Raw genomic sequence first — 25,774 nt, forward strand, 5'->3', positions numbered from 1 at the left:
TTTGTGGGTACACTGTATGTAGATTCCTCTTGGGTCAACAAAACCACTCGGATACATTGAGACCCCACAATACACTACATTCTGATGCTCAAATCAGCATATGCACTGTGGCTGGTTGGCTAATGCAACAATTAGTATTGTTCAAACACAATCATATACTTTTTTAGCACTTTGTGCTTCAAATTCCCAGTACTTTTCATTTTCTGCTTACTGAAGTCACCTTGCCTCACTCTTCATGGCATATAAAAAAAAATATCCACACTTCCACAAAGCATTTCTTTACAGGACAGTGAGCCAAGTGGACTTAGCCTTTGTTATCATCCTTTTGAACAATCTGTATTGTGGGTGTCTTTTACAAATACTTGGTAAATATCAATATAACTAGAGGTAAAAAGCATTCTCATTACCTTATTTTCCTAAATTAGTTTTTGTTAGTACTTCTGCCTATGTGTATATTCAACATTGTATTTCTGGTTATTACCAGGAGAGAAATCATATTTTATTATTTATTTGCCTGTTCTCGGCTCTAGCAATCAGGTCCTCCTCTGCCCATCAATTTTTGGATCTGGACCAACACCATCTAAAACAACTTGCTCTGCAATTTCCTTGGAAATTCCTCTATTTCTGTTCTATAGCATACTACCAGTGGCGACTGAATTGCATGCCTCCACAAAAAAAAAGGAATTATTCATTGCCCCTCCTGTTATTCTCTTTACCCCAATCCTCCTAAGCTCTTAATTTGAGTCCTGCCAATTCCTCATACTGTTCTACTGACTATAGATGTACCAGCTCTGTTCAATAACCTGCCACCATTATGTTATTAAATCATATTTCATTATTCATCTCAGTGTTGCATGCCATTTCTCAGTTTTCAAAAAAAAAAAAAAAAATCCCAGTTTGCCTTCCTAAAGCATCTGGTGCCAGCTCTGCCCAAGTGAGTGACACAGCCATGTTGCTATCCACATGATGTAAGAGAAAGCTAGCTTAATTAGACTAGGCAATTTTCTTCCATTGTTCTATGCTTTAACTCTGATGCTTACAGTGCTTTAAAAAAAGTATTTGTTGAATTTGTTTTTTTTTGTTGCATATTTGTCACTCTGTGTATCATTTCGATAAAGATAACCTGGGTAAATTAATGCAGTTTTTAAATAATTTCATTTATTAAGAAAAGAAAAGCTGTCCAAACCTGCCTGGCCCTATGTGAAAAAGTAATTTCCCCCATACCAAATAACTGGTTGTGCCATCGTTGGTGGCAACAAATTCAATCAAATGTTTGCGATAAGTCTTTCACATCGATGTGGAGGAAGAATTAATTGTTCCATTAATTATGGCAAGTCGTCCAGGTCCCAAAGCTGCAAAGCAGCAGCCCCAGACCATCACACTAACACCCCCATGTTTGGCTGCTGCTATGTTTTGTTGATGATATGCTGCACTAGTTTTACACCAGCTGTAACAAGACGCACACCTTCCAAAAAGTTCCACTTGAGTCATCAGTCCACAGAACATTTGCCCCAAAGATTTGGGGAGAAACAGAATGTTTTATGTCAAGTGTCAGATGAGCCTTTGTGTTCTTTTTGGTCAGCAGTGGCGTTCACCTTGCAACTCTCCCATGGATGCCATTTTTGCCTAGTCTCTTATTTCTTAACACTAACCTTAGCATAGGTAAGTAAGGCCTGCAGTTCTTTAGATGTTCTGTTGTTGTTTCATTATGAGCTTCTGTACGAGTTATCATAATACTGGTAGGCTAGCCACTCCTGGTAAGGTTCACTAAATGTTTCAAGTTTTCTCCATTTGTGAATAAAGGCTCTCACTGTTGTTCGCTGTCCCAAAGAAATGGCTTTGTAAGCTTTTCCAGACTGATACATGTCAATTACTTTGTTGCTCATCTGTTCTTTAATTTAAATTACTTATTTTTTTTTTTTATAAATGAAATTTAAAAACTGCATTTTTGTATATATATATTTTTTAAAGTTATCTTTGTTAAAGATTTCCTTGATCTGAATCATTTAAATGTCAAAATTATCAGTGGGGTCAGCATGGGCATGCTTATAGTTCTGTCATTGCCAGAACTATAATAATTTAAGCAATTTGTGCTACAGTAACACCTCTGTGAGACTGGACCACATAAGCCATCCTTCACTCTACTTTCAGCTTTGAGTAATAACCCAGTTGCCTGGTTCACCAGTTGTCCTTCCTGAACCACTTTTGCTAGGTGCTAGCTAGCTTCAAGGAACAACTCAACACCTGTTTTGATCCAGTCCTTCCAATTTGGCCCTAACCAAAGTCACTCAGATCCTTATGCTTGCCCATTTTTGCTGCTTCCAATATATTAACTGAAACATCGGCCTGATCATTTCATTACAGTGACTGAACTGATTTGGCATCAAGTGAACAAAGTTCTTAAATTCACTGACCATTTTTTTTCTCAAATGTAATGGCTGATCAGTAAATATGGACAATACAATCATAAATTACCTGGATTTAACATTTTAGTTTTTAGTTGCATTACAGACTAAAGCTTACTACAACCAAAGACAGCAGATACATTTGACAATCAGAAAATTTGGATTTAAATGTCAATGTAAACATTGCTATGGGTCCGAAAATTACCCATAGAAGGACAGCATAAAATGATTCACAAGCCAAAGACAGAGTAACATCATTAAGCTGTAGCAGTATAAAAATGTTGGGTACATCAGCGTTGTATTTGTCTCTACTTTTCTCAGCAGAACCTCTCATGCTCATTCGGGTCAGATGGGTGCGCTGCTTCAGTGACGCCAAAGATTGAGCTCAAACTTGCCTTGTATCTCTGGTCATGTCGTATTAGAAGCATCCTCCGCATCTTTGGTCCTGACTGCTCTTAAGCCAGTTTTCCTTCGGTACTTTGTTCTTCTGTTCACATTTAGTCATTGTTCATATAGTCATGTTGTTGTGGCTGATAAACATCAAGATTTTATACAGAGCAATACCAGTTATTTTTGTACAGGATTTTGATTGTTTATTCAGACATACCAACCACTGTGAACATTTATACAAATGCAAAATTTTTGTAACAATCATGTCTCACCAATATAATTGTGATTGCTAGGTAATCTTTATCAGGGCTCAGCTACATGCTTTCTCAGAATAGAAGCAAAGGTAATTGACTGTACACTATGTGGGCAGCCAGCAGACAAACATTGCAGTTTTGTTATTTTTTCAAATACAAAAACAGCTGATTCCATTATTCATATGTACTTTTCTAAAGTTTATGGGCAGTTGAGAAACTAAAAGTAAGCTATATATTATTTCCATAGGATACATGTCAATATTTGTTTATGGGATTGGATGTATGCAAAGGGTGAATGAGATCACCTGTTTAGATATTTAGTCTTGAAGGTTTCACACCTTGTCCTAGTGCCCAGTCTCTTTTTGTAGAGATATTCACACGGACAAGACATGCACCCAACACAAATCTTTTTCTGGTCTAAACATCAGGAGATATGAAAATCAAAAAAGTTTTCAAATAAATAAAAATTAGATTTTCTCCTGGTGAACTGGTGCCTGGGCTCAAAGTGCCTCAGTGCACAATGGTTTAGTTTGGTGACTTTAGCATTATTAATTTTTAATTTTTTGTTGCACTTTTACAAGCAAAACTTCGCTTTGCTGAAGGTATGATTCACCTCAAGTGAAAGTTTAAACATAGATTTATCAAATTCCACCTACTTACCATTGTTTATAAGAATTTACCTACATTTACTAATTCCTCTGTCTTTTACCAATTATTGATATTACATTTAATCATCTCTAGCTCATTAAACATCAAAGTTTTCTTTGTAGTACTAACCTATTACAGGTTGTCTGTTGGGCATCTTTAGGTAGCACTGAAGTTTTGTGCAAGTTGACAACTGGGTCAGAGGAACTGTGGTAAATATTAAAAAGAAAAAGGTAAGCACCAAAAACAAAATGGATAGACCACAACATTAGTTAAAAGTTAATCTAAGACTTTTACTTTAAACCATATAATTACTTTAAGAAATTTTATATGCAACTGCAACAATAATGCCATCCCAGTGTACTGGTGAATACTATGCAAGTACAGTATACTACGTTTATTGAGTGCCAGTACAACTTTCTTGAGCCAATCTAATGAATTAGTACTTTATATTAGTGCAACTACAATTAGCACACGTTAAATTGTTCTGATGAAAGACATTAATTTGAATATTCCAGAATATTTTAACCAATCAAAGCTGAATTTGAATTTATGCATAATCAAAGTCAAATAGAATATAAAAAAAAAAAAATACACATACATGAACACATATAATAAATAAAATGTTAAATGTTATTAAATTAAATATTATACAGTGCCTGTCAAAGTAAAGTATAGAAGTTCATTTTACAGACCTGCTGGGGTTTCTGCCTCCGAGCAAGCCAGAGACTGTGTTGGTTTCTGCAGACCCTCCACCTCTTTGACAGATTTTTGTGCCAGTTCTACATTCTGCTGTTGAGGTACACTTGAGTCTTGAGTTTGTGGATGTGACATTTTTACATTTGGATCATCATTTGTGGAAATTTGGTCAGGAAATCCTTCTTGCTTCACAGACTTCTCGTCCAATTTCCTCAGCTCTGATTGCTCTTCATGTAAGAATGAAATTGGAGGCTGTGTAGATGATGAATCTGAATGTGTTGTGGCTAATGAAGATTCATCTGGCCGTACGTGATGTGAAGATATAAATGAGGTTTTTGAAAGCTCTTTGTGATTTGTATGCAAGAGATCAGGATATTCTGAATTTGACTGCTTATTTGTTTTGTTTATGGGTGTATCTGTGCATGCTTCCTCAATGTTTATTTTATTTGTGTCTGGTGGTGTACGCTCTTGTTCTTCACACTGTGAAGAGTTAATCTCCTTGACACTGGAGACTGGGGGAAAAAAAAGGTTAAAATTTAATGAATTAAGAAATTATAGAAAAATTCACTGTTCATTAAATTATAAAAAAAAAAGCCCTTAGAGTAGCCCCATTATTGTACAATAATAATAATAATAATAATAATAATAATAATAGTAGTATTTGGCACCATGTATCTACATTCATTTATCATTTTATAAGCTACCCACTATAATATTTTAGTTTTTTAGCACAGCACAACTTACTCTAGGCCAGTGCTTTGGTGCTACGTATACACCAGCCCACCTTTATACCTACCATCCATTAGCAAATGACAGACAAAAATGTATAAATGGCTTCACTCACCCAGTCTTGCTCCAGGGACAACAGTAGGTTTAAGTTCTCCCAGTCCTTCATCTTTACAAAGTGCTTGCAACACACTCAAAGCTACAAAATAGCAAAAAAATCCATACTTGAGAGTGTTAACACTATATAAAGTATTTTATAGTAAACCTTTTTGTCCATGTCAAATCAAATTCACTCGTAGAAGGAAACCACTCACCAGAAGTAAAGGAGCTTTTATCAACTTCGTTAAATTTCCAAATGCTCAAGTCCACTTTCTTAAAAGGAATATTGATAGTGTTAAAATAATTATGACAATCAACACATTTAAAAATGTGTTACAGCACAATTGATACATTTGCCTTTTTTTTTTTTTTTTTACAAAATTAAAATTAATGGCTTCAGACCCGCAAAGTCGTATTAGGAGCGATTTTCTCTGCTTGTTTCCCCAAATCCATGATAAGAGAAACCTGCTCAGAATCTTCTCTCTTCAAGGAACCAGGATGGGCCATATCCTATAGAAACACACATCCAACGAGGTACTGAACGCACCATACTCACAGATCCCTACAAGCTTACTTTACAATAATTTGCTAAATATTTTTATCTGAAATACTTACAAGATAGGTGAACATATGTGGAAATCGCAAAACATGAACAATGGCCTGCCTTTCTGAAAGCTTCTTTTCACACAGCAAGCACAGATAACCACATTTAAAACAATGCTGGGTTGTAGTGTATTTCACCATGAACTGCAGACCTGGTGAAATGGTGAAAATGTTAAACATTACATATACAGTATCTACACATGTACACCATTTGAGTTACACCATTGAATTAGCGTTGCACAAACAAAGCACTTATGCTCTATACCATTTACCAACAAAAAGATTTCTGCATAAATATCAAGGCGATGGATCAATGTTACTAAAGCCCTAACAACAGTAAGGTACAAGGAAAATTAAAATGGTAGCAGCAATTTGTTCATAAACTTAATAATAGGACAGGTGCATATAGGAGAAGTAGCCAGTAAGTGTACAGCATTTGTGTGTCATCTATACAACTACCAGAGTAAGCAGTATTGCGTACCAAGCAGCGGAACCTTCCTTTCACAACTGTCAGAGTATAACTCCAGTGTCATTCGTTTCTCAACTGTAGAACATAAGATTGAACATGTTATTGAAGTGGCACACAATTCATAGAGTAAACAAAGAAATGTGGGTTTGAATTAACCAAACAAAGCTAAATGCACAGTTTAAAGAATCAACAACATACTAACCTTCAATACATTTTTTCAGCTTTGGATTATGCTTTCCAATTATTTCCATGCCTAGAAGGCACAGGCGAATCACAGAAATGCATTAGCAGTATATTTTTGTCTCTCATTTGCTCTGACAGCGAAAATGATTAGAATTCTTACATTTTTCATACGTTAGGTTATGGAGTCCTGTAAACTGCCGAGGTGAAAGCTCACACACCTGGGGATTACACAGTTTTCATTAATACATTTGTAGTATTTAGTCTTCCTCATAGACACAGACTTGAACACATACATTGCTTCACCAAGTAAAAAAGTATCACTGTTGATTAGTTGATGGCAATCTCACACCCTCATATCACACAAATAGATGGAAGCTGAGCAATTGCAGATTAAAGTGGTCATACTAGTACACAGAGACAATTTGCTGATGACTGTGTTGGGATACATAACCATGTGCTCTAAACCCATCATCAAATCAATGGACTCATTACTGTTGAAAATTTAATTCACCGCGTTCATGTTTTTCACACGTTAACGACATGGGCTGAACACGTTATTGCAAATAACTTTATTCATTCTAGAATACAGCCTCACGCAGAGGAGTGTTCCTCAACCCTTACATACACAAATTCTTAGTACATTCATGTTTCCCACCATATCTTCTTAAGGTTTTACAGGTCACTCAGTGTCTCAGCCTGACAGTTTCCAAAGATGTTAAGTCAGCAAGACCTTACAAGAGATGCCAGGCTCTACAATACTTCTCACTATATCTCTGTATAGCTACATCTAAATAATGATTAGACACAATGACTAAACATTATTCGATAATGATTACACATTGGTTGATTCCACAAAAGTCCAAAATAGTCAATTTTAACAGCAAATAAGCTGTGGATGACAAATTTTATTTGTATATTTCAAAAACAAGAGACAGGCCTTTTTTTTTTTACCAGCTGCCTTTGCATGTAAGAAAAATGAATTGAATGCACAATTAAATAAAATTATACCATATGGCAAATTATGAAATGTGAACAAATTATATAACTTACTTGCAGGACCATTTTTTGTTTTCCCTGATTCTGTTCTTCTTCTTTTGCACATTGGTCCAAGTTTTGGGAACCAAGATATACAAGATCTGGTTTGGAGTATGCCTATTAAGAAAAATAATAATAAATAGCAGGAGTATTCAATATTTGTAAATTTTTCCAAAGTGAAGGTATAGTTTTACCATCATGTGTAAACAAGGCTTTCTTAACCAGAATAATTTGTTAAAGAACATGCTTACAAAGACATTTAAGTAGTGCTGCGTGGATGTAAGGTGTATTGACACCGAGGAGACAGGGATGTTAAGCTCACACGCATGGCAGAGGTAGAATGGTTTACTAACTGCACTGTTCCTCTGTACAAACACAGTAAGCAGTGACAGGCCTGGAGGGAAAATATTGTGCGTGTTCAAGTTGCAATATTTTGAGAATCTCAAACCCCAAAAAAAAAAAAAAAAAAAGCATAATTACAAAGAAATAAAATGAAGAAAAGTACATCAATCAAACATCAATCACTGATTAAATTAGAGATTATATAAATTACTGTTACTTATTTGTATACAAAATGACAACAAAATACATTCATATACTGTAAAAATGTCATACATCATGCATCTCACCTATTAGTGGACGAAATGATTTACTGGTATGGCGGTTCCACAAGTCCTGATACACTTTAATCTTAGACATGGCTCCTAACCAGAAAAATCAACATTTACATTTTTGGATTATTTCTTTATTAAAAAGTATTTATTTTAGTGGTGGCTTTAATCTTTAATTAAACATTTTTAAAGAAATGCACCTACCCTGAAACCGGACTAAAAAAAAAAAAGAACATAGGATAAATAAATGATTAGTCAATATCAGCAAGCAAGCACTACTAAATCAACACCAACATCACAACAAGTAAAATGAAAATTTCTTTAGAATATTACCTGGTCCGAACAACTCAATTAGTTTCTGTAGTAACAATGAAAACAGGAAAATTATTAGTAAGCACTTAAAAAGGCTTCAACAAGCATACTGGGTTTAAATACACAGAGTTTCTAACTTATTATCAACACCCACACATTGGCACATGACACAGTGGGGTTAGTGGCATGGCAAGTATGAATAAAAAGACATTCAGACCCACTTCACTTTGAGTTTTATGTTGCAGCCTGATACTACAGTTGCTTAAATAGATTTTTCCTCTTATTTCTAATCCGGTCCAATCAATAAACTTTTCCACGGGTGAACTCTAACAAGTTGTAGAAACATTTCAGCAATGTTTTCAAAAATATGCATTTTTACAAAATGTGTAAAAATGCATATTATAAAATGCAAATTGAGAGAGTAGAAAAAAATCTGAATCAAATCAGTACTTGGTGTGACTACCCTTCAAACTAGCATCAATTCTTATATGTGCACACTTTGTACACCCGCACAAAGTCAGGATTTTTCCATCCAATCACTCTGATTAACCAAATGCTAATGAATCAATTTCTTATATAGGTTGGAAACACTTATTAATTAAAACAAACAGCAGTATGCTTAAAACTGGGTGAGGAACAGCCAAACTCTGCTAATAAGGTGAGGCTGCGGAAGACCGTTTCATGTCGCAGATCATACACTAATTCAAGTCTGAGCACAGCAACAAGACACAAGGTAGTTGTACTGAATTGTCGTGGCCAATAAAATGCTAAGCATAAGCAACAAACTAAGTTCAGGATCCAGCGTTGGGGTGTCAAACAAGAAGGACTGAATGTGTTTTTAGGTGCTTCCATGAAACTGCTTTCATCACTTTGAGTAAGATTACTCACTTTGAGTAATCACTATATACCCTCTTCTGCAATTTGTGTAACCAACCTTTTTGTAAAATTTTATAACTACTAGAACCACCATTATCTTCAAATAACTATGTCAAATTGGAAAGAACCTAAAGAGCAAATGCAAATCACACAAATGATAAACAAAAAGAACACCATTTCATTAATTTTGCACTGCTTGTCTAATACACCATGTCTACAGCAGCGGGAGAATGAGCTACATACCGATCATGTGGTTTTTTTTTTTCTCCATGGGCAATACTGTATGCAACTATAAATAAAGCAACTTGTGCTTTGCTGTAAACTGATGCAGATTTTACCATTAGGTATTCATCCAGTTATCTTTAAGATAGGTCAAGTGACTTATGGACATGACTGGAGCGTATTGTATGGAGTCGCTTATTGATGTGACTGGAGCATGTGTACATGTCTTCTTAATTTGTTAGGTTTTATCTGATGTTGGCGGTTTAAGACAAAAGCAAACACAGGTCTTTCCTCTGCCCCCACCATATTAACCATGAATTTAAGATCTCTATGTTAAAGTATGTTTATTGGCCTGCTTAAGTTAACTTGCCATCAGTAACAGTTATTTTCACACAATAGTTCCAATTTTACCTCCCGGCACCCAAACTGATGTTTTAAATAACTTGCATTAATGACCTAATTTATTGTTTGTGCTTGCTTTGAGTATATGGATTTTATTTTTAATAGAGAAAAATTCATGAAGATTGATGAACACTGGTTCACACAAAAAATAAATAAATAATAATAATAGTCCAGCAGTTCATTGCGCACCACCTGTCATGTCCTTCTTCCCCACTAGAGGGAAATACCCCACACTTTGCAAGTACACTGAAGTAATTTCAAAACGTTATGAACATTCCTCAGCAAAGAGAAGAGCAAGGAGTTCTAGAAGTAAATTTTGGCCCCCACAGAGAAAAAGATTTTTCAAAAACTACAACCACAAAAGATTGGTTAGTTCTCCAAGATGTTTGGAACAACATAATTGCTAAGTTCTTCCAAAAACTGTGTGCAAGTGTGCCTAGAAAAATGTATGCTTTTTTGTAGGCAAAGGGTTGTCACACAAAATATACTGATTTGATTTGGATTTCTCTTCTATTCTTTTAACTTCAATTTTGTTTATTGATCTACTATTTGCACGTCTATTTTCAAAGTAATTCTTAATTTATAGTAACCACACCTGTCTAAAACTAAAAAAACATCTGCCAGAGTAGAATCCGTCTCTCTCACTCACACACACACACACACACACACACACACACACACACTAATGTGCACATGTGGATGAAGGCAGACACCAAGAAACCCACCTGTTTGTGTTTCTCTCTAGTAATGTGTAGCTTGTAATCTTTTATAAAGTTTAGCGTCTGGTCACATTCCTATGGCAGACATCCAGAAAATAAATAAATCATTTCAACAGTCATTAAAATTTAAATGCAAAGACCTGTTGGAAAATTATCAATATATTAGAACAAAAAATACAAAACATACCAGAAAAAAAAAACCTCTGAAAATAATGTTACTTACTACACACAGAATTTTGTATGATGCCTCGTCTTTAGTTTGAGTGACAGAAGCTTCTGTAACAAAGGTAATAAATGTTATAGGATGTTATATTCTCTTTCCCTGCCTCACTAAGTTTTATGTATGGCTTATCATTTGAGATATTATATGTCCCCAAGGATTCTAATGAGTTTTTTATCACTGCATCATTGAGAGCATACTAACCAACTCGATCACTCTATGGTATGGAGGCTCCACTGTGTGAACTACTGCACTACTATCCTATTTATATGTATCTATATATAAACACACACACACACACACACACACACACACACACACACACCTTACTTTATATCTTGCCTATTATTTCACATCACATCTCACATCTCACACACACACACACACACACACACACCCACACCCACACCCACACCCACACACACACACACCACACACACACACACCGTGTGTGTAATTGCTACTTTTTGCGCTTCTGGTAGATGCTAAACTGCATTTTGTTGCCGTGTACCTGTATTATGCAATGACAATAAAGCTGTCTCTATCTATATAGAATTTCTTTTTGAAGATCAACCCTGTCTTTGCTTCCCTCCAATTAGTAATATCTATCATTACTTTGACTTCTAAACTGGTTCCACTTAACTCTAAAGTCATTTTAAATATTTGAATAGAGAAGACTAAGGGGGATGAATTCCAGCAGCACTGGAAAAAAAAACGTTAGTTTTAATGCTTTTCATCTCATACTAATAAGCTTTACTAAAAAACAACTGAAACGGTTTGTGATGCCCTCAAACATTAAGACATTTGTTTGTCCTCTTGACAGAGGTAAAAAGAATACTATTGTACCGATTTGTGTTTTCTCCTCTTGTTGCTCTGTTGAGCCGTCTGTGGTTGCTGTTTTGGCAGATGGCTCATGGTCCTCTGGTGAATGTCAAACAGCAGGTAAAATGCATCAATCTCAGAAGACTAGATCAAATGAGTGACTAAATAAATAAATAAATAAATGTGACTTACTGATCTGTGCTCCTGGTGTAATACTAAAATTTAGTTCAGTCTGGTTTCTTTTTCTCCATATTGCCTGCAGCTTTCCCAGGGCTAAACAAACAGACACCCATCACTTAAAATATGAGAATATAGAAATGGCAAAAAATAAATAAATAAAAATACACACACAAAAAATTCCTCCCCTCCCCTTCTTGTTTACTTTCACTTTTGCTAACCTTTTTTTTTTTTTACTAAAACTTGTTTTTTACTAAAAGTTGTAGACAACATCAGCAGCAGAATTTAAAAGATTTCATGTTAGTCTACTTTTGCATTCGTGTGTAGGGACATCCCTTCCAAAGTTTGCAAGGAAGTTGATCAGTGGACTTTGGTTTAATCATCCAATACAGTTAACTTTCCCTGCTAAAATCAATCAACACAGCCAGTACAAATAGCATATACACTAATGATTGTACAAATTGGTTATTCTCACTTATATCAACTAGTTGACTTTAAAAGTCAACATCGTACACATTCAAATCACAACATATGTAATAAAAGTTCTGTTGTGGCTTCAAGTTGTAAAGTGTACTGAACCATGACTGCAGTACTTGATTTAATGTCCCTAATGTCAGTATTATCTTACCAGTTGTGTAGCTTGAGAAGTGAATCTCCTTAAAGCTTTCCAAATCCAGAGTTATGCTCTAAAAGATAATGTGGAACAAATTTGTTAACCCAACCACAGTTATGTACAAATGTGCAGAGGGGGGAAAAAATAATAATAAAATACACATGCATGCATTATACACACACACACGACCATTTTCAGCTCAAGGAAGAAACTGATCACTTTAAACAAGTCCTCTAGAAACATAATGAATGTAAACAAGTGTTAATAAAGATTAACAGTAAGGCCCATGCCTTTAATATAACGATGGTAGGAGAAATATTTCACAAGTTAAAGATCCTGGACAGATGTGCTTGAACAAAAAATTAATACACACCGTTGTGTTGCACTATTCTGTTGTGTTAGAATAATGCTTCAATCAAATTAGGGTAAATCTCGAAACAGGATATTCTCATAGGTTTCATTTGATTTGAATGTTAAGTTTAGCTCTTCAGACAGAGGAATACAAGAGTTCTGTTTCGGCCTTTTACCCATCTGTGTGAAAGTCTACCCAATATATAGCATGTTTTAGGTGATTTATTTGCCAGAGTTAAGGGGATGCTTGGCTCAGTTTATGATAAAAGGGTCTTTCATATGACAATGTGTACCACTTATCCATGTACTCACATACTTATGGCATGGCAACAAGCCAGACAACCCATTAACAAAGTACACTTACAAATAATAAAAATCAGCATAAGGAAAATAACAGAATTTATGTATAGAGAAGGTAAAAGAAAATCAAATCGTTTCAGAGTCCCACCAGAACTAAACAAGTACGACATATATAAACAATAAAAAAAAATACAATAAAAAAAGCCTTTTATCTTAATTATAGCCTAATCTATTTGTCTGTCTTATTTGTTGCCTCACATCATATGAATGGACATGCATCCAAGTTAATATACAGCTTTCCGACTATACATCAGCTACGAGTATCCATAAGGTCTCACAAAACGCTTTGATTTAGTGGGATTTTTGCCATTTTACTCAGTGACGTTTTGTGATTAAAATATATTATACCTTTAACAAGACCTTAAATGTTTTAATCATCAGTTTAAAAAAAAAAAAAATACTACATTACATGTATTTCTGCTGGAGGGCAAAGAGTCTGTGCACGATTGGCCAGACAAAGAATCTTCTTGTGGAAACTGTAAGAATAGTGACTGTATTTGCTCTTTGAAGAGTCCAAAATTGCTGGGTGAGCAGCTTCCTAAAAAAGAGAAAAGGCAGAGCAAAAACTCAGTAAGATAGTCATTGCATTAAAATTGATATATTTTAGACATAAGCACTCACCAGATACGAATAAACATGATCAAAACTGATGCAATGCGAGATGCATTGTGGGGCTGAAAGTTGTTTCTTGCAAAGAATACAGAGATAGCCATAAAATCCCTCTTTCTTCGGACATGAGTACTCAAGCAGTAGGTTCAGACCTGGAAAAAAAAAAAAGAAAGGCCATAACATCAAAGACAAAGACATCTTCAAGATATAGAATGCTATGCATCATTAGTTGAAGTACTAGACACTACATTACTAGCTACAGACATTGAAATTCACAGCATGAAGATCAGCCACTGTTCTGCACAACTCCCTTTTATGTCACACTCGAGACATTATTTTAGACAAATTTAAACTAGTCAAGTCAGCTGATGAAAATTAAATTTCCACTACATTCTCCTTTTCGCATGTAATTCTAATGTCTGCCATTTTTAAAGCCCCAAATTTAAATGTGCTAGGCTACAGGGGTTTAAAACAATGATGTATGTATGTGCAAAAATTTTAATTGACCTGATACATATATAAGATACAATTACACTGTAGCTGAAAAACCTTTGATCAATTGTATTCTGCTCAAATCGTTGTAGGTGTTTAATGTTAAAACAGCTGTTAAATGTTAATGTTAACAGCTGTTTATGTTAAAACTTACATTTGATTATAGGAAATTACATTCCATTTAAAACATATTCTTGACCAGTGCTGTATGTAAACATGTCATACCCAATAATGGATTAGTTCTGGCAGGTTCAGCAATGTACTCCTGAATGGATTTCCTCAGTGGTAAACCAGCTGGGTAGAGATAAAATAATAATACATTATTATTAATATTTTTATTATATATATATATATATATATATATATATATATATATATATATATATATATATATATATATATATATATATATATATATATATATATATAAATAAATATAAACACAGACATGAGAATAGGTGAAATAAATTTTACCTTTGACACATTCCATTAACTTGTCTGTTTTGGAAAACTCTGCCATGACTTGGGGGGGGGGGACAAAAGACAAAAAACTTTGTTAAGTCAGAGCACTATGATTCTGTCATTAAGAGGGACATTATTTTTCTTAATTTTTAGTTCCTATAAATCAGCATTTCATTATATTACTAAAGTAGGTTTGGAACCAGACTGCAAAGGTTCCATGACCATTGAGAAGAAAAACTACATACAACACGATGGAGTATAATGCTACAGAAAATAACAAATAACGAGTTGGTGTGATGCTACCCAAAGGTTGTGGAAAACAAAAACCAGTGTGAGGCCCATCTTAATACTAACAATGACAAATGTCTTTTTTTTTTTTTTTTTTTTTTTTTTTAGTATAGTCAAAAAAAAAATAAAACAATTATAATTTACATTTACATCTATATTTGTGGACTGCCCACAACCCAAGCTACAAAAAACTTGTGCTAAACGTCACTTTCTTCTGAAAGCTTCATGTCAGTATTTTAAGTTATTATATGTCTTAGAGCTGACCGTGTTGTATGGCCTTAACAATGATATTTATAGGCTTATTTTCTTGTTCCTTCTTTAGTTCTGCCAGGTGCGCACAATCTCGTGTCAAGTTCTTGTTATGTGATCCTCCCAAGACCTCACCTGACCTTCCTGATGTTTGTCATCAGGAGATGCAGACTGAAGACGAAGACTATGGCGACCTTCGCACTCGCACACCTGCAACAACTTTTCTATCCTCCCCTTATCCTTCCTGCTGGTCTCCTACTGATTACTCTCCCACCTCCTCCATTCCCCCATTTTACTTTATGTGCTAGTTTGAGTTAAATGTTATTGAAGTGAATAGGCTAAATATGTCTGATAATGGTATACAAAATAGGTTTAATCAAACTATTTATGTTACATTTATCTAATAAGTTCTACACTCATTATTAGCTAAATATATTTGATTAGTTACTCCAAGTTAGTTTTATTAAAATACAAGCTAAACAAGTTGAATTACACTATTTTTTATTTGACACTACATCACTATTAAAAGAGATGTTTACAGCAATGCTACTATAGAACATTAATCAACATATTCTGGCCAATCAGATTTAAGAATTCAAGTGGTACAAAAATTCATATTAAATCTAGAGACGAGCATGAACACAAACCAGACGAACTTACCTTGAGGATACTGCAGTTTTTTATACTTCCTCAGCATCATATTAGGCAGCTCTATAACCTGTACAAGTACACACACGTCTTCTTAAACAGAAAACAGCAACAAAATTTATTTTCTTCAGTGTAGTGTTTTTTTACCCGTAGTTTTCCAGCACCGGTGGAGTTGTACTCTTTAATAGCACTTGATTGTAGATAAGAAAAGGAGTCATTGAGCCAAGCAAATTGCAACAACTCTGGATTAGTGTAGGCCTGAACCACAAAAAAATATAAACCAAGCCTCAGACCTTATTTTTTTCCACCCTCAGAAAAAAAAGCAAATGGCATCGTTGTTGACTATGACAGCAGGCACTTACCAAGTACTTGAAGTAATGATGATCAGAGGACAGATGTGACACAATGTTAGCAGTGCTTAGCTGCTCTTCACATACATGGCACATGTAAAAGGCACCAATTTTTTCAGGAGTAATGAACATCGTCACTGTGTCAAAACCTACACACAATTTTAATTGGTGGATAAACCTGGAAAGTACTGATAAAAACAAATGCACAACACACAAGCAACGACACACACCACACTCACCAATGAGTGGACTAGGCTGGTTTGGATTTCTCAAGTAATCAAGGAAAACAAACATGGGAACGTAAACTATGGGACAAATAAAATGTTAATACATAAGACAATAACATTATTAATAACAGACACAAACAATAATCGATCAGATAAAATCAATTTTATATTTATATAATTATCGTATTTTTTAAAATATATTATATTATGTCTTACCTGGTCCCTTATGTACTGCTACAAAGGTACAAAAAATAACATTATAATTACTTCAAAAGTGATTAATCGATCGAGAAATTGCAACTATTACTATCCAAAATAAATTTAGATTTCCTGGTGAAATTTTAACCAGTTTGCAGAATTATTCCAACCATCAGAAAAATCTGATTCAGACTAGCTGCCTGCTAGTTTTATGAAAGTCTACCATTAGGAGAGTTGAGCTCAAGATTGGCAAGATAAATTTTTATAATGGATTAGGTAACAATATCAACTTCGAATAGCAGATCTTAATTAAAAATATTTTGCACTGCATTCATTTTTGACTGAACATCCATGATTAGAGAGAACAGCTGTTTCAGATATCACATACTTTTCTTTCACATGGAATATACTCCTTTATGCCAACTTAAACCTATAGATATTTAGTAATTTTCAAAAAATAACTTCTCTTAAGCCATTAGTAATGCAATTCAAAAGTGAGACATGCTGTACAAAAGGCAGGATGGTCTAGAATGCTCTGGGAATAAAAAGGTGAGACATTAAATTGTGTAAACAAACAGATGCAAAAAAAAATCAGTACAAATTACCTGTCTGATAAAGTTTTGCCACTTCCTGTGGAATAAATCATGCAATCAATCAATCAATCATGTTACATTCAAATTCATTTGTAGTTTTTCATTCATTTGAGGTGTAAATGCTGAGAGACAATGAGGTTTGCTAGAGAGGTTTGTAGTAATATTTATCTTGTATGTCTATCTTCTGCTCGTCTGTAAAGTGCAGAAAAAGTGCGAGGATAAGAAAGGACAAGGTGTAAGTGACTAAATCTGTAGTATTTGGAAGTGTAAAGAAAAAGAGGATGTGTGGTATAACCAAAACTGCATGCATGCATAAACTGCAAGAGATAAGTTAGCAGATATCAACAATAGCCTGGAACAGCATGGCTCACATTGCATCAGCTTGTCTGAAGTGTGTGCTCCCCCCCCCCACCATTCATTGAAAATCCTTAAATATTCTTCAGTTTCACTGATGTCAGATTATTCTGTCTCTATTAGTTTTTCACCCACAAGTGAACCAGTGGTTAAACTAACAGTAAAACCACGGAGTGTTAGTCTCTGTATGTGTGGTGTTTGTTTAACCTTTTGACCTTTTTATAATTATTATATGTATGTATATGTTTTTATCATGCATGAGATTCTTTTTGTATATAGCCAAATAAATATATTCAAAGAAGTAATTAGAGTGTGATTAGAACCAGCACACCTGTAGTAGTAATTAGCACAACAAATCACGTTTTTATCTTTCTGCAGGGTTGTCAAATGAGTAGAGAGCCTGGATTTGAAGTGGTTCCCGAAATAGAAAGTCTTGAAACCCGACATAAGTGAATCAAGTTACGTTTTAATAAAATAAATGATGAATCGGCTCTGCAACCATTATTTGATTTATAAGAAAAAACATGGGCATTAGAGGGTATATAAAGATGCATTTTTGGTGCTTCAATAGAACTGCCTGGCCTTATTTCTGCTAAATAAAGTATTTTACTTTGACAATACAATCCTGGATCCTAAACCTTGTTTTTTTTAGCTTGCTATTTTTAAACTTTGTTATTAAATCCGATTACATTTGATAATTGACCACAGCATGTGTAGAGCATTTGGAATGTTATGATGATTAGCATACCTTCTTATGTCCCAGATTTCGGATATGAATCTTAAACTCCTTAATTGTCTCATAATGCATGTTGCAGTTCTGCAGAGAACAAAGAAGTGATAATAGAAAAAAAAAAAATTATAGTGGACACATTAATATATTTTTTTTATTCATTGTTATAATGAGAATAAAACATTTTACGTGCTGCAAGGTTAATTTCAACTGGCAGAAGGTAAAAATTGTATTTTGTTCCATATATATTTTTTATTATTATACACACACACACACACACACACACACACACACACACACACACACACACACACACACACAAATTTCCGGACTATTAAGCACACCCAAATATAAGCCACACCCACTGAATTTTACAAAGATTTTTGTGTGGAACATAAATAAGCCGCACCTGTCTATAAGCCGAAGGTGACTACATTGAAACTAATGAACTTTACACAGGCTTTAATGAAAGACAGTGCCTGTTACACGACTTGTATCTAAAGAGTAGCCTACCAGGAAAGTCATTATTCACTGTCTTCCTCCTTCCTTTCACAACAATTTCTCTCGAGAGTTTATCTCTTGGCATCCTTGTGCGTTTAAAAATCACCATCGGTGAAGCTTTTCTCTCGATGCCGTGCAGCTCAGAACACAGTTGAAGTGCGTTTTTTCATGCCCGGTTGTTTTCAGCGTGACGAATGATACGCCTTTCCTGTTGCCAGTCCGAGTGAGCGGCAAGTCGAACGTCAGAGGAACCTCATCCATATTTATGATGTGGTGCGGCCCGATTCAGTGGGAGTGCGATTTAATATAAAGAGTTTCATTGGTTCACCTGAACCCGTTCGGCAATTTCATTGGTCTAATGTTATGGGGCTCAGTTTTTTGGGTTGAAGCTTGTAAAACCGGGAAAAACCCAGGAAAAATCCATAAATTAGCCGCTTCATTGTTTAAGCCATGGGGTTCAAAGAGTGGGGGAAAAGTAGCGGCTTATAGTCCGGAAAATACGCTATATATATATATATATAAATAATAGCCTCTGTTACATATACATTACAGCACAGTGAAATTCTTTCTTCGCATATACCAGCTTGTTCACGACCTGGGGTGTACATGTATACAACGTGTATCTTAACAGATTTCGCTTGCATTTTTTTTATATAAACCACACAAAACATTTTTACAAAATAACTTTCTAAACATTTGTTTTAAACAAGCCTACTAAAACACTTAGGGAATTCTAATTCTGGGTTAGTAAAAAGGCCAAGGAGTGATTAACTTTAACTGACCTGACAAATGAGCTGTAAGGGTTTCATCTTGCTCAGGTCAGAATCCAGTCAGATTTTTCAGTTTTACTCCAAGCTTTTATTTCCCAAATCACAATTCTGTTTACAAGTTAAAAAGAGGAAAGCAGAGGGTTAGCTTCAGTCACTGAACAATAAACGTTGAAAGTACATACTGGTTTTTAGCAAATAAAGTACACTGTATATACTGAGTACATGCAACTGCTTTATTGCACACTATCAGAACTTATTCTTTTTTTTTTTTAGGACACTCTACTTTAAAAAAAACATATCCGGTGTTTTTATGAAGCTAGTCTTGTCTAAAACATTTCCTGTTTTTTTTCACACCTTGTTTAAAACCATCCCCTGCATTTCACTTCTGTTTCTTCATATACTTCTCCCATTGGTGTTTCCCCCGTCTTAACTTCCCCAACATGTTCAATATTTTTGCATTCGCTTGGCAACTATTTACATAACCAAATAACTTAGGTGCTTCCTTCTGCAACTTTTATTACTCAACGATGTACAAGTGTTGCTGTTTACTCCTCTCATTTTATTATTTTTTTAACTACTAATTAAGACTTCCTTACTTTAAGTACATATTGTTTAATGGGTCAAGATATAAGAACATATATTATTCTTACTTAATGTGAAGGTTATATTCTTCCAGATATGTTTTTATGCTTCTTGCACCATGTTTAGCTTAGTGTCAGAACTCAGAACCCATCTCTGAGCAGACAAATCACAGGTGGATTCTTTGTTTCATTTGGTTCCCAATGTAGCACCCAAACTAATAAAATAAAATAGGCCTCAAAAGCCAATGAAAGATCTTCAGTCTTGGAGGAGTAAAAGCAAAAACTTCTTTATTGCACTCACGTTCAAATGAGCCCATAGAAGTTGGTCACTTCACATCAAAACTATCAAGTGCACACGCGCACACACATATTTATACCCTGGAGACACATGGTATCTTATTTTCCTGTTTTCACCTTTTTTCAGTTCCCCTTATCTTCGTACCCTGGTTCTCCACCCCTTCCTGTGATTCCATATTTGGGTTTCCTGTTCACCTCCATTTCCCTTATTTCCAGCCTTTCACTGTTTTAATTAAAAAAGTATGTGTATAAAACCTTCACTCCCTCTGGAACAGCCTGAGGAAGTGAAAGTTTTATACACATACACTCCCTCTGGTACAGCCAGGTACCGCTTCATCCTGTTTTCAGCCTTTCATGTGTGGACAACCATTTTGCAGCCTACTTTGACTTCCTGCAATTGGTTATATGTTTCGTTCATTCTTTTTTATGGTTCAGCTCAGTTTTCAGGGGCACGCTTCGGGTAGGTGCTCTACGAGAGGTTTGTTCCTCTATCGTCAGTTTCAATTTTCAAACATGGCCATGGAACTTGCTTGTTTTTCTTGAATGTTCATGCATCACCAATATTTCAGAGTTTCCGTACATTCCCCATCATTTTGTCATTTTTTCATTAAACTACCAATTCATGCTTATACATTTTGATTTGTTATGTTTGGTTTGTGTCTCCATTTTTAAACTACATATACTTGATTAGTAACTACTACTACACCGATATTGATTTTACTGAAAAATAGTGCAAAATAAATGTATACTAAATAATACTGAATGATATTGGCTTAAGCTATATAAATGCTAAAAAAAGTTGGAATAATGTACATTTCTTAACAACACCTACACACTAAATACAAAAGAACCGAACTGTTTATAATCTTAAAGAAGAAAAAACACCACATGCTCAAATAGGTCAGATTTCTCTTGGTTTGCCCAATATATAGACAGGTAACAACATTTACATACTGCATAATGACACTGAACTATATAACTGCTAACACAGAACTGCATGCTTGCACTGTATGCTTTGGAACCAGTTATAGGTTCTCTGCCTGTAACTACACAATATCTACATGAAACAATCATTATCAAAAATTAAGAGACGTTATCAAATAAATTAATAAAAAAAAAAATTGTCCATATTTGTCTCAATAAGACAAAGCAGTACTATCTTCATACACTTGCATGGTTCCCCTTTTGATTATATCCGATCACAATTCAACACACTTATTCTAGTTATGCAAGTTCCCATTATTTCCAGGAGTCCTAAGTAGTATCTAAAACTTTCCCGTTATCGTTAACATGCTTGTTGCTTATTGGCGCAGCTTTTTCTGTGCCTTCTTATTCCCATCGCTGCATAGCCATTACTTCCTCTTCTCACCTCCCATTGACTCCAACATTAACTCCCACCGAGTTTCTCCTAGACAGTTTAAATACTTTTATATTTTATTATCCTAAATCTCCTACAATTAAACCTAAAGTGCATCAAATGGGAAAAAATTTCAGTTACATTTTCCAATCTTTCTGACTTCTTAAAAATAAATTAAAAGAAAAAAAAAAGAAAATCAGGTACATTCAAACAGAAGGTTCCATGTTCAAAGGTGTTTAGCAGATCAATGTAGAATCTGATCTACTGTCTCACACCCAGATGGTTTAATGTCATTCCTATGCCATTCCAATCATTTGAGAGGAGACTGTACACAGGAAAAAGAATTCTGATTTTCCACAGTGAACTATTGTAGTTTTTCTACTCACCCTCCTACATTTTGACCATGAATTCTGCCCTCCCTGCTTTTCTTTGCATTTCAGGCACAAACTGGTTAAGGTGAATACTAAATCATGCTTGTGTTGGGATACATGAAGGCATTCACCACTTCTGCTGATAATGCAGCATTTCAAAACAGGTAATCTCTTTCAGGTAAAATTTTCTTTTCTTTTCTTTTTTTTTTTTTACTTTTATTTCAAGTTGGATTATAGATTTTAATGTCCGGTAGGTTGTCATTATGAAGATGGAACAAAAATTTGCATCCCAGTTCTTAGGTGGACACAGTGGTGTGCAGTCTATATAAGTGTTCAATAGTCACACACACCACAGGATCTTTCAAAAGAGAAGAGGCTGATGATCCCAAATGAACACAAGAGCTGCTGAAGGAAAATCTCAATGCTCTATATTGACTGGGACTAGCTCAAAAGACTATTGATTATAGGAACAACACTTTTCAAAAAGCAAAAGATCAGCCAGATTACATGAAGAATGGATTCAGATGAGGCAGTAAAGCAAGACAGCAAGACAAACTCGGCTGGAACGAGGATTACGAGTTTCACAAGCGTGCAACCTGCACAGGAGCGCAAGTCTGCACCCAACCACAAGTCACATCAACATGAAACCTGCACTGAGATCAGTCATACATTTTCTTTTTCAGCAATGTTCCTCTATTTGGTTGTCACCAATCGCAAATAAGCACATGTATTACAATAACAAAGTTTCTAACATATTCTTGAGGCCATGGTGCTCTACATAAACACTGTTACATACTCTCAAATTATTATTATCCAGGTAAACATAATTTCTGCCTCATTAACTGTCCACAATCTCCACTATACTAGATGGCCTTTTCTTGACCTTTCTTAATCTCCAGACGGCCACGGGTGGTTTTTTAGTTTTTTTTAAATGGTTAATATTTGCACATCACTCAGTGTCTGTGTTGGTTCCTGTTCCTATATGTGTAAGTCATGTTGACTCGTAGTTTAGCTATATGTGTAGCTCTCTCTCTCTCTCTCTCTCTCAATTTCTTCAGAGCTCCACTTAATCATGTAATATAATATTTCCATACTTTATTTTCCAAATTTCCTACACCATTTAATGGTTAACAGCTTCACAACCTCAAGGCCTTAAGAAGGCCTTTAACTTCACCTTGAGGCTTTTTCCCCACCATGAATGAATTAAATGAGCTCTGCATTAGGCTTTCTATTTGTATAGCTTTCTTCTTAGCATTTTCCATAGTGTTAACAGTATTTCTAGAACACCACTGTATGTTGTGTAGGTTTATAATGATTGTATTTATGATGTAGGTTGATAAAGTTAAGGTTTATGATGAACCTCATATTTAATAATCTTTGTGATTATTCTTATGCTCATGCTATGTTTTATATATCAGCAGACATTCATCTTATGGTCAGATGGTTTCTGAATCAGACTAATGTTCCATACCCAGAACCTCTCACAGGGATCTTCATGCTTTATCCCAAGGATTTGAAAAAGAATGGCTTGCTTAATAACCCTAATGGCAGAATAGTTGATGCGTCTTACAGACTTCTCGTTCTCAAGAAGCTTGAACAACTCCTATTTAACCCTAATCAAAAAGCAGCCAATGTACCCAGCTGCCATGGCATCTTAAGAGTATGTTCTGTAAAGCCATACTTTGTGGAAAAAGTAATGAAGGCTCTGTGAAAATCATTTAACTTGATGATTCACACCTTAGCATATGTGATCATGCCCTGCTTCTGTGTGCGCATTTATGGCAGCTTTTACAATAGATTTTGAGAGTGTGTGTGTGTGTGTGTGTGTGGCCACTCATTTCAGTGCATTTTCATTTCACCCTCCTTTCTCCAAACCACCAGTTATCTATGATATACATATATTATAATTTATATACATTTTTAGATGTTTACTTCTATTCAAATTTTACATAATTACCTAACTATTCCTACACTGAATCTTTTTTTTTTTATTTAAGTCTGTTTGATATAGCACATCTTTATTTCTGATTATATAGACTAATTATCTCACTATTTTTATTTTTTTTTTTTAAGCTGAAAAAAGGGCTAGTGATTCAAAGATCAGTTTGCTTTAAATATCTTTTCGTTAACCTTTCATTAACTTGGAAAACAGATTTTAGCTTTTGCATGCTTAATTAATATCTATTTTATTGGCATAGACAAGTCAATATATCCTTTAACTTTAAGATTTTTTTTGTCAGTGTTGCTGTTTGATTGTCCTTACAACAATGCGACCAGTGCTTTTATCTGTGGTTTGAGGAAGTCACCAACAAATTCAGCTGTGCTATGTATGCATATGGTAATTTACAGGTACTTGTGATTAATCAACATGGGTTCCTATGATCTCACTACTACACACTCCCGGTTTTTTCCTGCCTAATACAAATCCTCTATTATTTTCTAGCGGCAGTGGCTAGCTCGTTTTTACTATATAGGCTTACACACCTGCAACTGAAGCTTTTATCATAATTGTTACACGACTTAAGTTTTTCATATAATGTATGCAGAATACAATGGCCCATATACAATTAAAATAAATAAATAAAGCACAATGACCATGAATACGATCTGCATATTTAAATTATTATGGAAAGTTCAGTGCAAATTTTAGCTTGGTTTGTCTTGAACAATTACAACTTTCATAAGATTTATTTTTTAAGTTTAGGTTTAAATGACCACATGTGGAACCATAAATCCAAACAGCTTAAACTTAATTTAAACCAGTACATACATCAATACAGAAAGGCCCTAAAAGAATTTCCCTTCCAGGATTTTCCTCTTCTCTGAAAAATAAATATCAGCATTAGTAAAGTTTAATCTGCACCTTAAGCTAACTATAATTTAAAAAAAGGACATGTCTACATGTAATAAGGAAGGCATAAGCCACGTTTCTTGTTACTGTCTTGGGTAATGCAGCATGCATGAATTTCTCCTCAGAATAAATAAGAAAAGGACGCTTAAAAGTATGGAATATTTGCAGTAATCTTAGAGCAGTGTTTCCGTGGAGTCCACATTAAAAAAAGACACTAAACCACGACAAACCAAGTCGCTGCGCGTGCGTGAGACTACGGAGAATAGGTATACACACGCTGCAGAGTTTACATAGGATTTAAACTCATTAAAAAAACTGAGGGGATTAAAAAAAAACATTTTAAACTATTTAATGATGCATTTGCGTTTTTGACGTGTAAACATATTTAAATTTTAATCAACTAAATTAGTTTAACTAAAGTTCCCATGCTAGCAGTACTCACCTTCTCGGATTAAAATACTCCGCTTTCATTGACTTTCCCGAAAAGAAAAAATACGTATAAAAAAAAAACATTCAAACCTGCTCAAAGTTGAGACGCTTCGAAATGCCAATAAACTTTATCGCTTTGTCGTATTTTGGGCTAACAGGAAACACGCTCCATCGAACCGAGTCGTATTTATATAGACGCAGGTCACGTGGTCTCCCTGGGTCGC

At 34.8% G+C, this 25,774-nt stretch overlaps 1 protein-coding gene across 6 annotated transcripts in view; it reads right to left on the minus strand.

Annotated features, from left to right (window-relative positions):
• Window positions 1-25,774, minus strand: part of si:ch211-199g17.2 — a 65,887-nt gene extending 40,113 nt beyond the window's left edge. For 2 of the 6 annotated variants that reach the window (XM_046834576.1, XM_046834575.1), the window contains exons 1-32: window positions 25,564-25,728; window positions 19,677-19,772; window positions 18,412-18,480; window positions 17,322-17,346; window positions 16,735-16,752; window positions 16,531-16,596; window positions 16,304-16,440; window positions 16,089-16,199; window positions 15,954-16,011; window positions 14,769-14,816; window positions 14,520-14,588; window positions 13,815-13,954; window positions 13,603-13,731; window positions 12,498-12,555; window positions 11,885-11,965; window positions 11,717-11,791; window positions 10,874-10,926; window positions 10,657-10,725; window positions 8,453-8,477; window positions 8,324-8,335; window positions 8,138-8,212; window positions 7,760-7,902; window positions 7,524-7,625; window positions 6,634-6,691; window positions 6,493-6,543; window positions 6,303-6,365; window positions 5,834-5,973; window positions 5,621-5,728; window positions 5,434-5,491; window positions 5,238-5,318; window positions 4,390-4,905; window positions 3,827-3,901 (exon numbers count right to left, since the gene is read on the minus strand). In XM_046834576.1, coding sequence (XP_046690532.1) covers window positions 3,827-3,901; window positions 4,390-4,905; window positions 5,238-5,318; window positions 5,434-5,491; window positions 5,621-5,728; window positions 5,834-5,973; window positions 6,303-6,365; window positions 6,493-6,543; window positions 6,634-6,691; window positions 7,524-7,625; window positions 7,760-7,902; window positions 8,138-8,212; window positions 8,324-8,335; window positions 8,453-8,477; window positions 10,657-10,725; window positions 10,874-10,926; window positions 11,717-11,791; window positions 11,885-11,965; window positions 12,498-12,555; window positions 13,603-13,731; window positions 13,815-13,954; window positions 14,520-14,588; window positions 14,769-14,816; window positions 15,954-16,011; window positions 16,089-16,199; window positions 16,304-16,440; window positions 16,531-16,596; window positions 16,735-16,752; window positions 17,322-17,346; window positions 18,412-18,480; window positions 19,677-19,703 — 2,740 coding nt within the window. In that variant the 5' untranslated portion in view covers window positions 19,704-19,772; window positions 25,564-25,728. Of the gene's footprint in view, window positions 1-3,826; window positions 3,902-4,389; window positions 4,906-5,237; window positions 5,319-5,433; window positions 5,492-5,620; window positions 5,729-5,833; window positions 5,974-6,302; window positions 6,366-6,492; window positions 6,544-6,633; window positions 6,692-7,523; window positions 7,626-7,759; window positions 7,903-8,137; window positions 8,213-8,323; window positions 8,336-8,452; window positions 8,478-10,656; window positions 10,726-10,873; window positions 10,927-11,716; window positions 11,792-11,884; window positions 11,966-12,497; window positions 12,556-13,602; window positions 13,732-13,814; window positions 13,955-14,519; window positions 14,589-14,768; window positions 14,817-15,953; window positions 16,012-16,088; window positions 16,200-16,303; window positions 16,441-16,530; window positions 16,597-16,734; window positions 16,753-17,321; window positions 17,347-18,411; window positions 18,481-19,676; window positions 19,773-25,563 lie in introns of all 6 variants that reach the window. The other 4 variants (XM_046834574.1, XM_046834571.1, XR_006923737.1 and 1 more) reach the window with 3 other exon arrangements.

The sequence above is a fragment of the Silurus meridionalis genome, chromosome 22 (genome assembly GCF_014805685.1).
Source record: "Silurus meridionalis isolate SWU-2019-XX chromosome 22, ASM1480568v1, whole genome shotgun sequence".
Lineage (NCBI taxonomy): Eukaryota > Metazoa > Chordata > Actinopteri > Siluriformes > Siluridae > Silurus > Silurus meridionalis.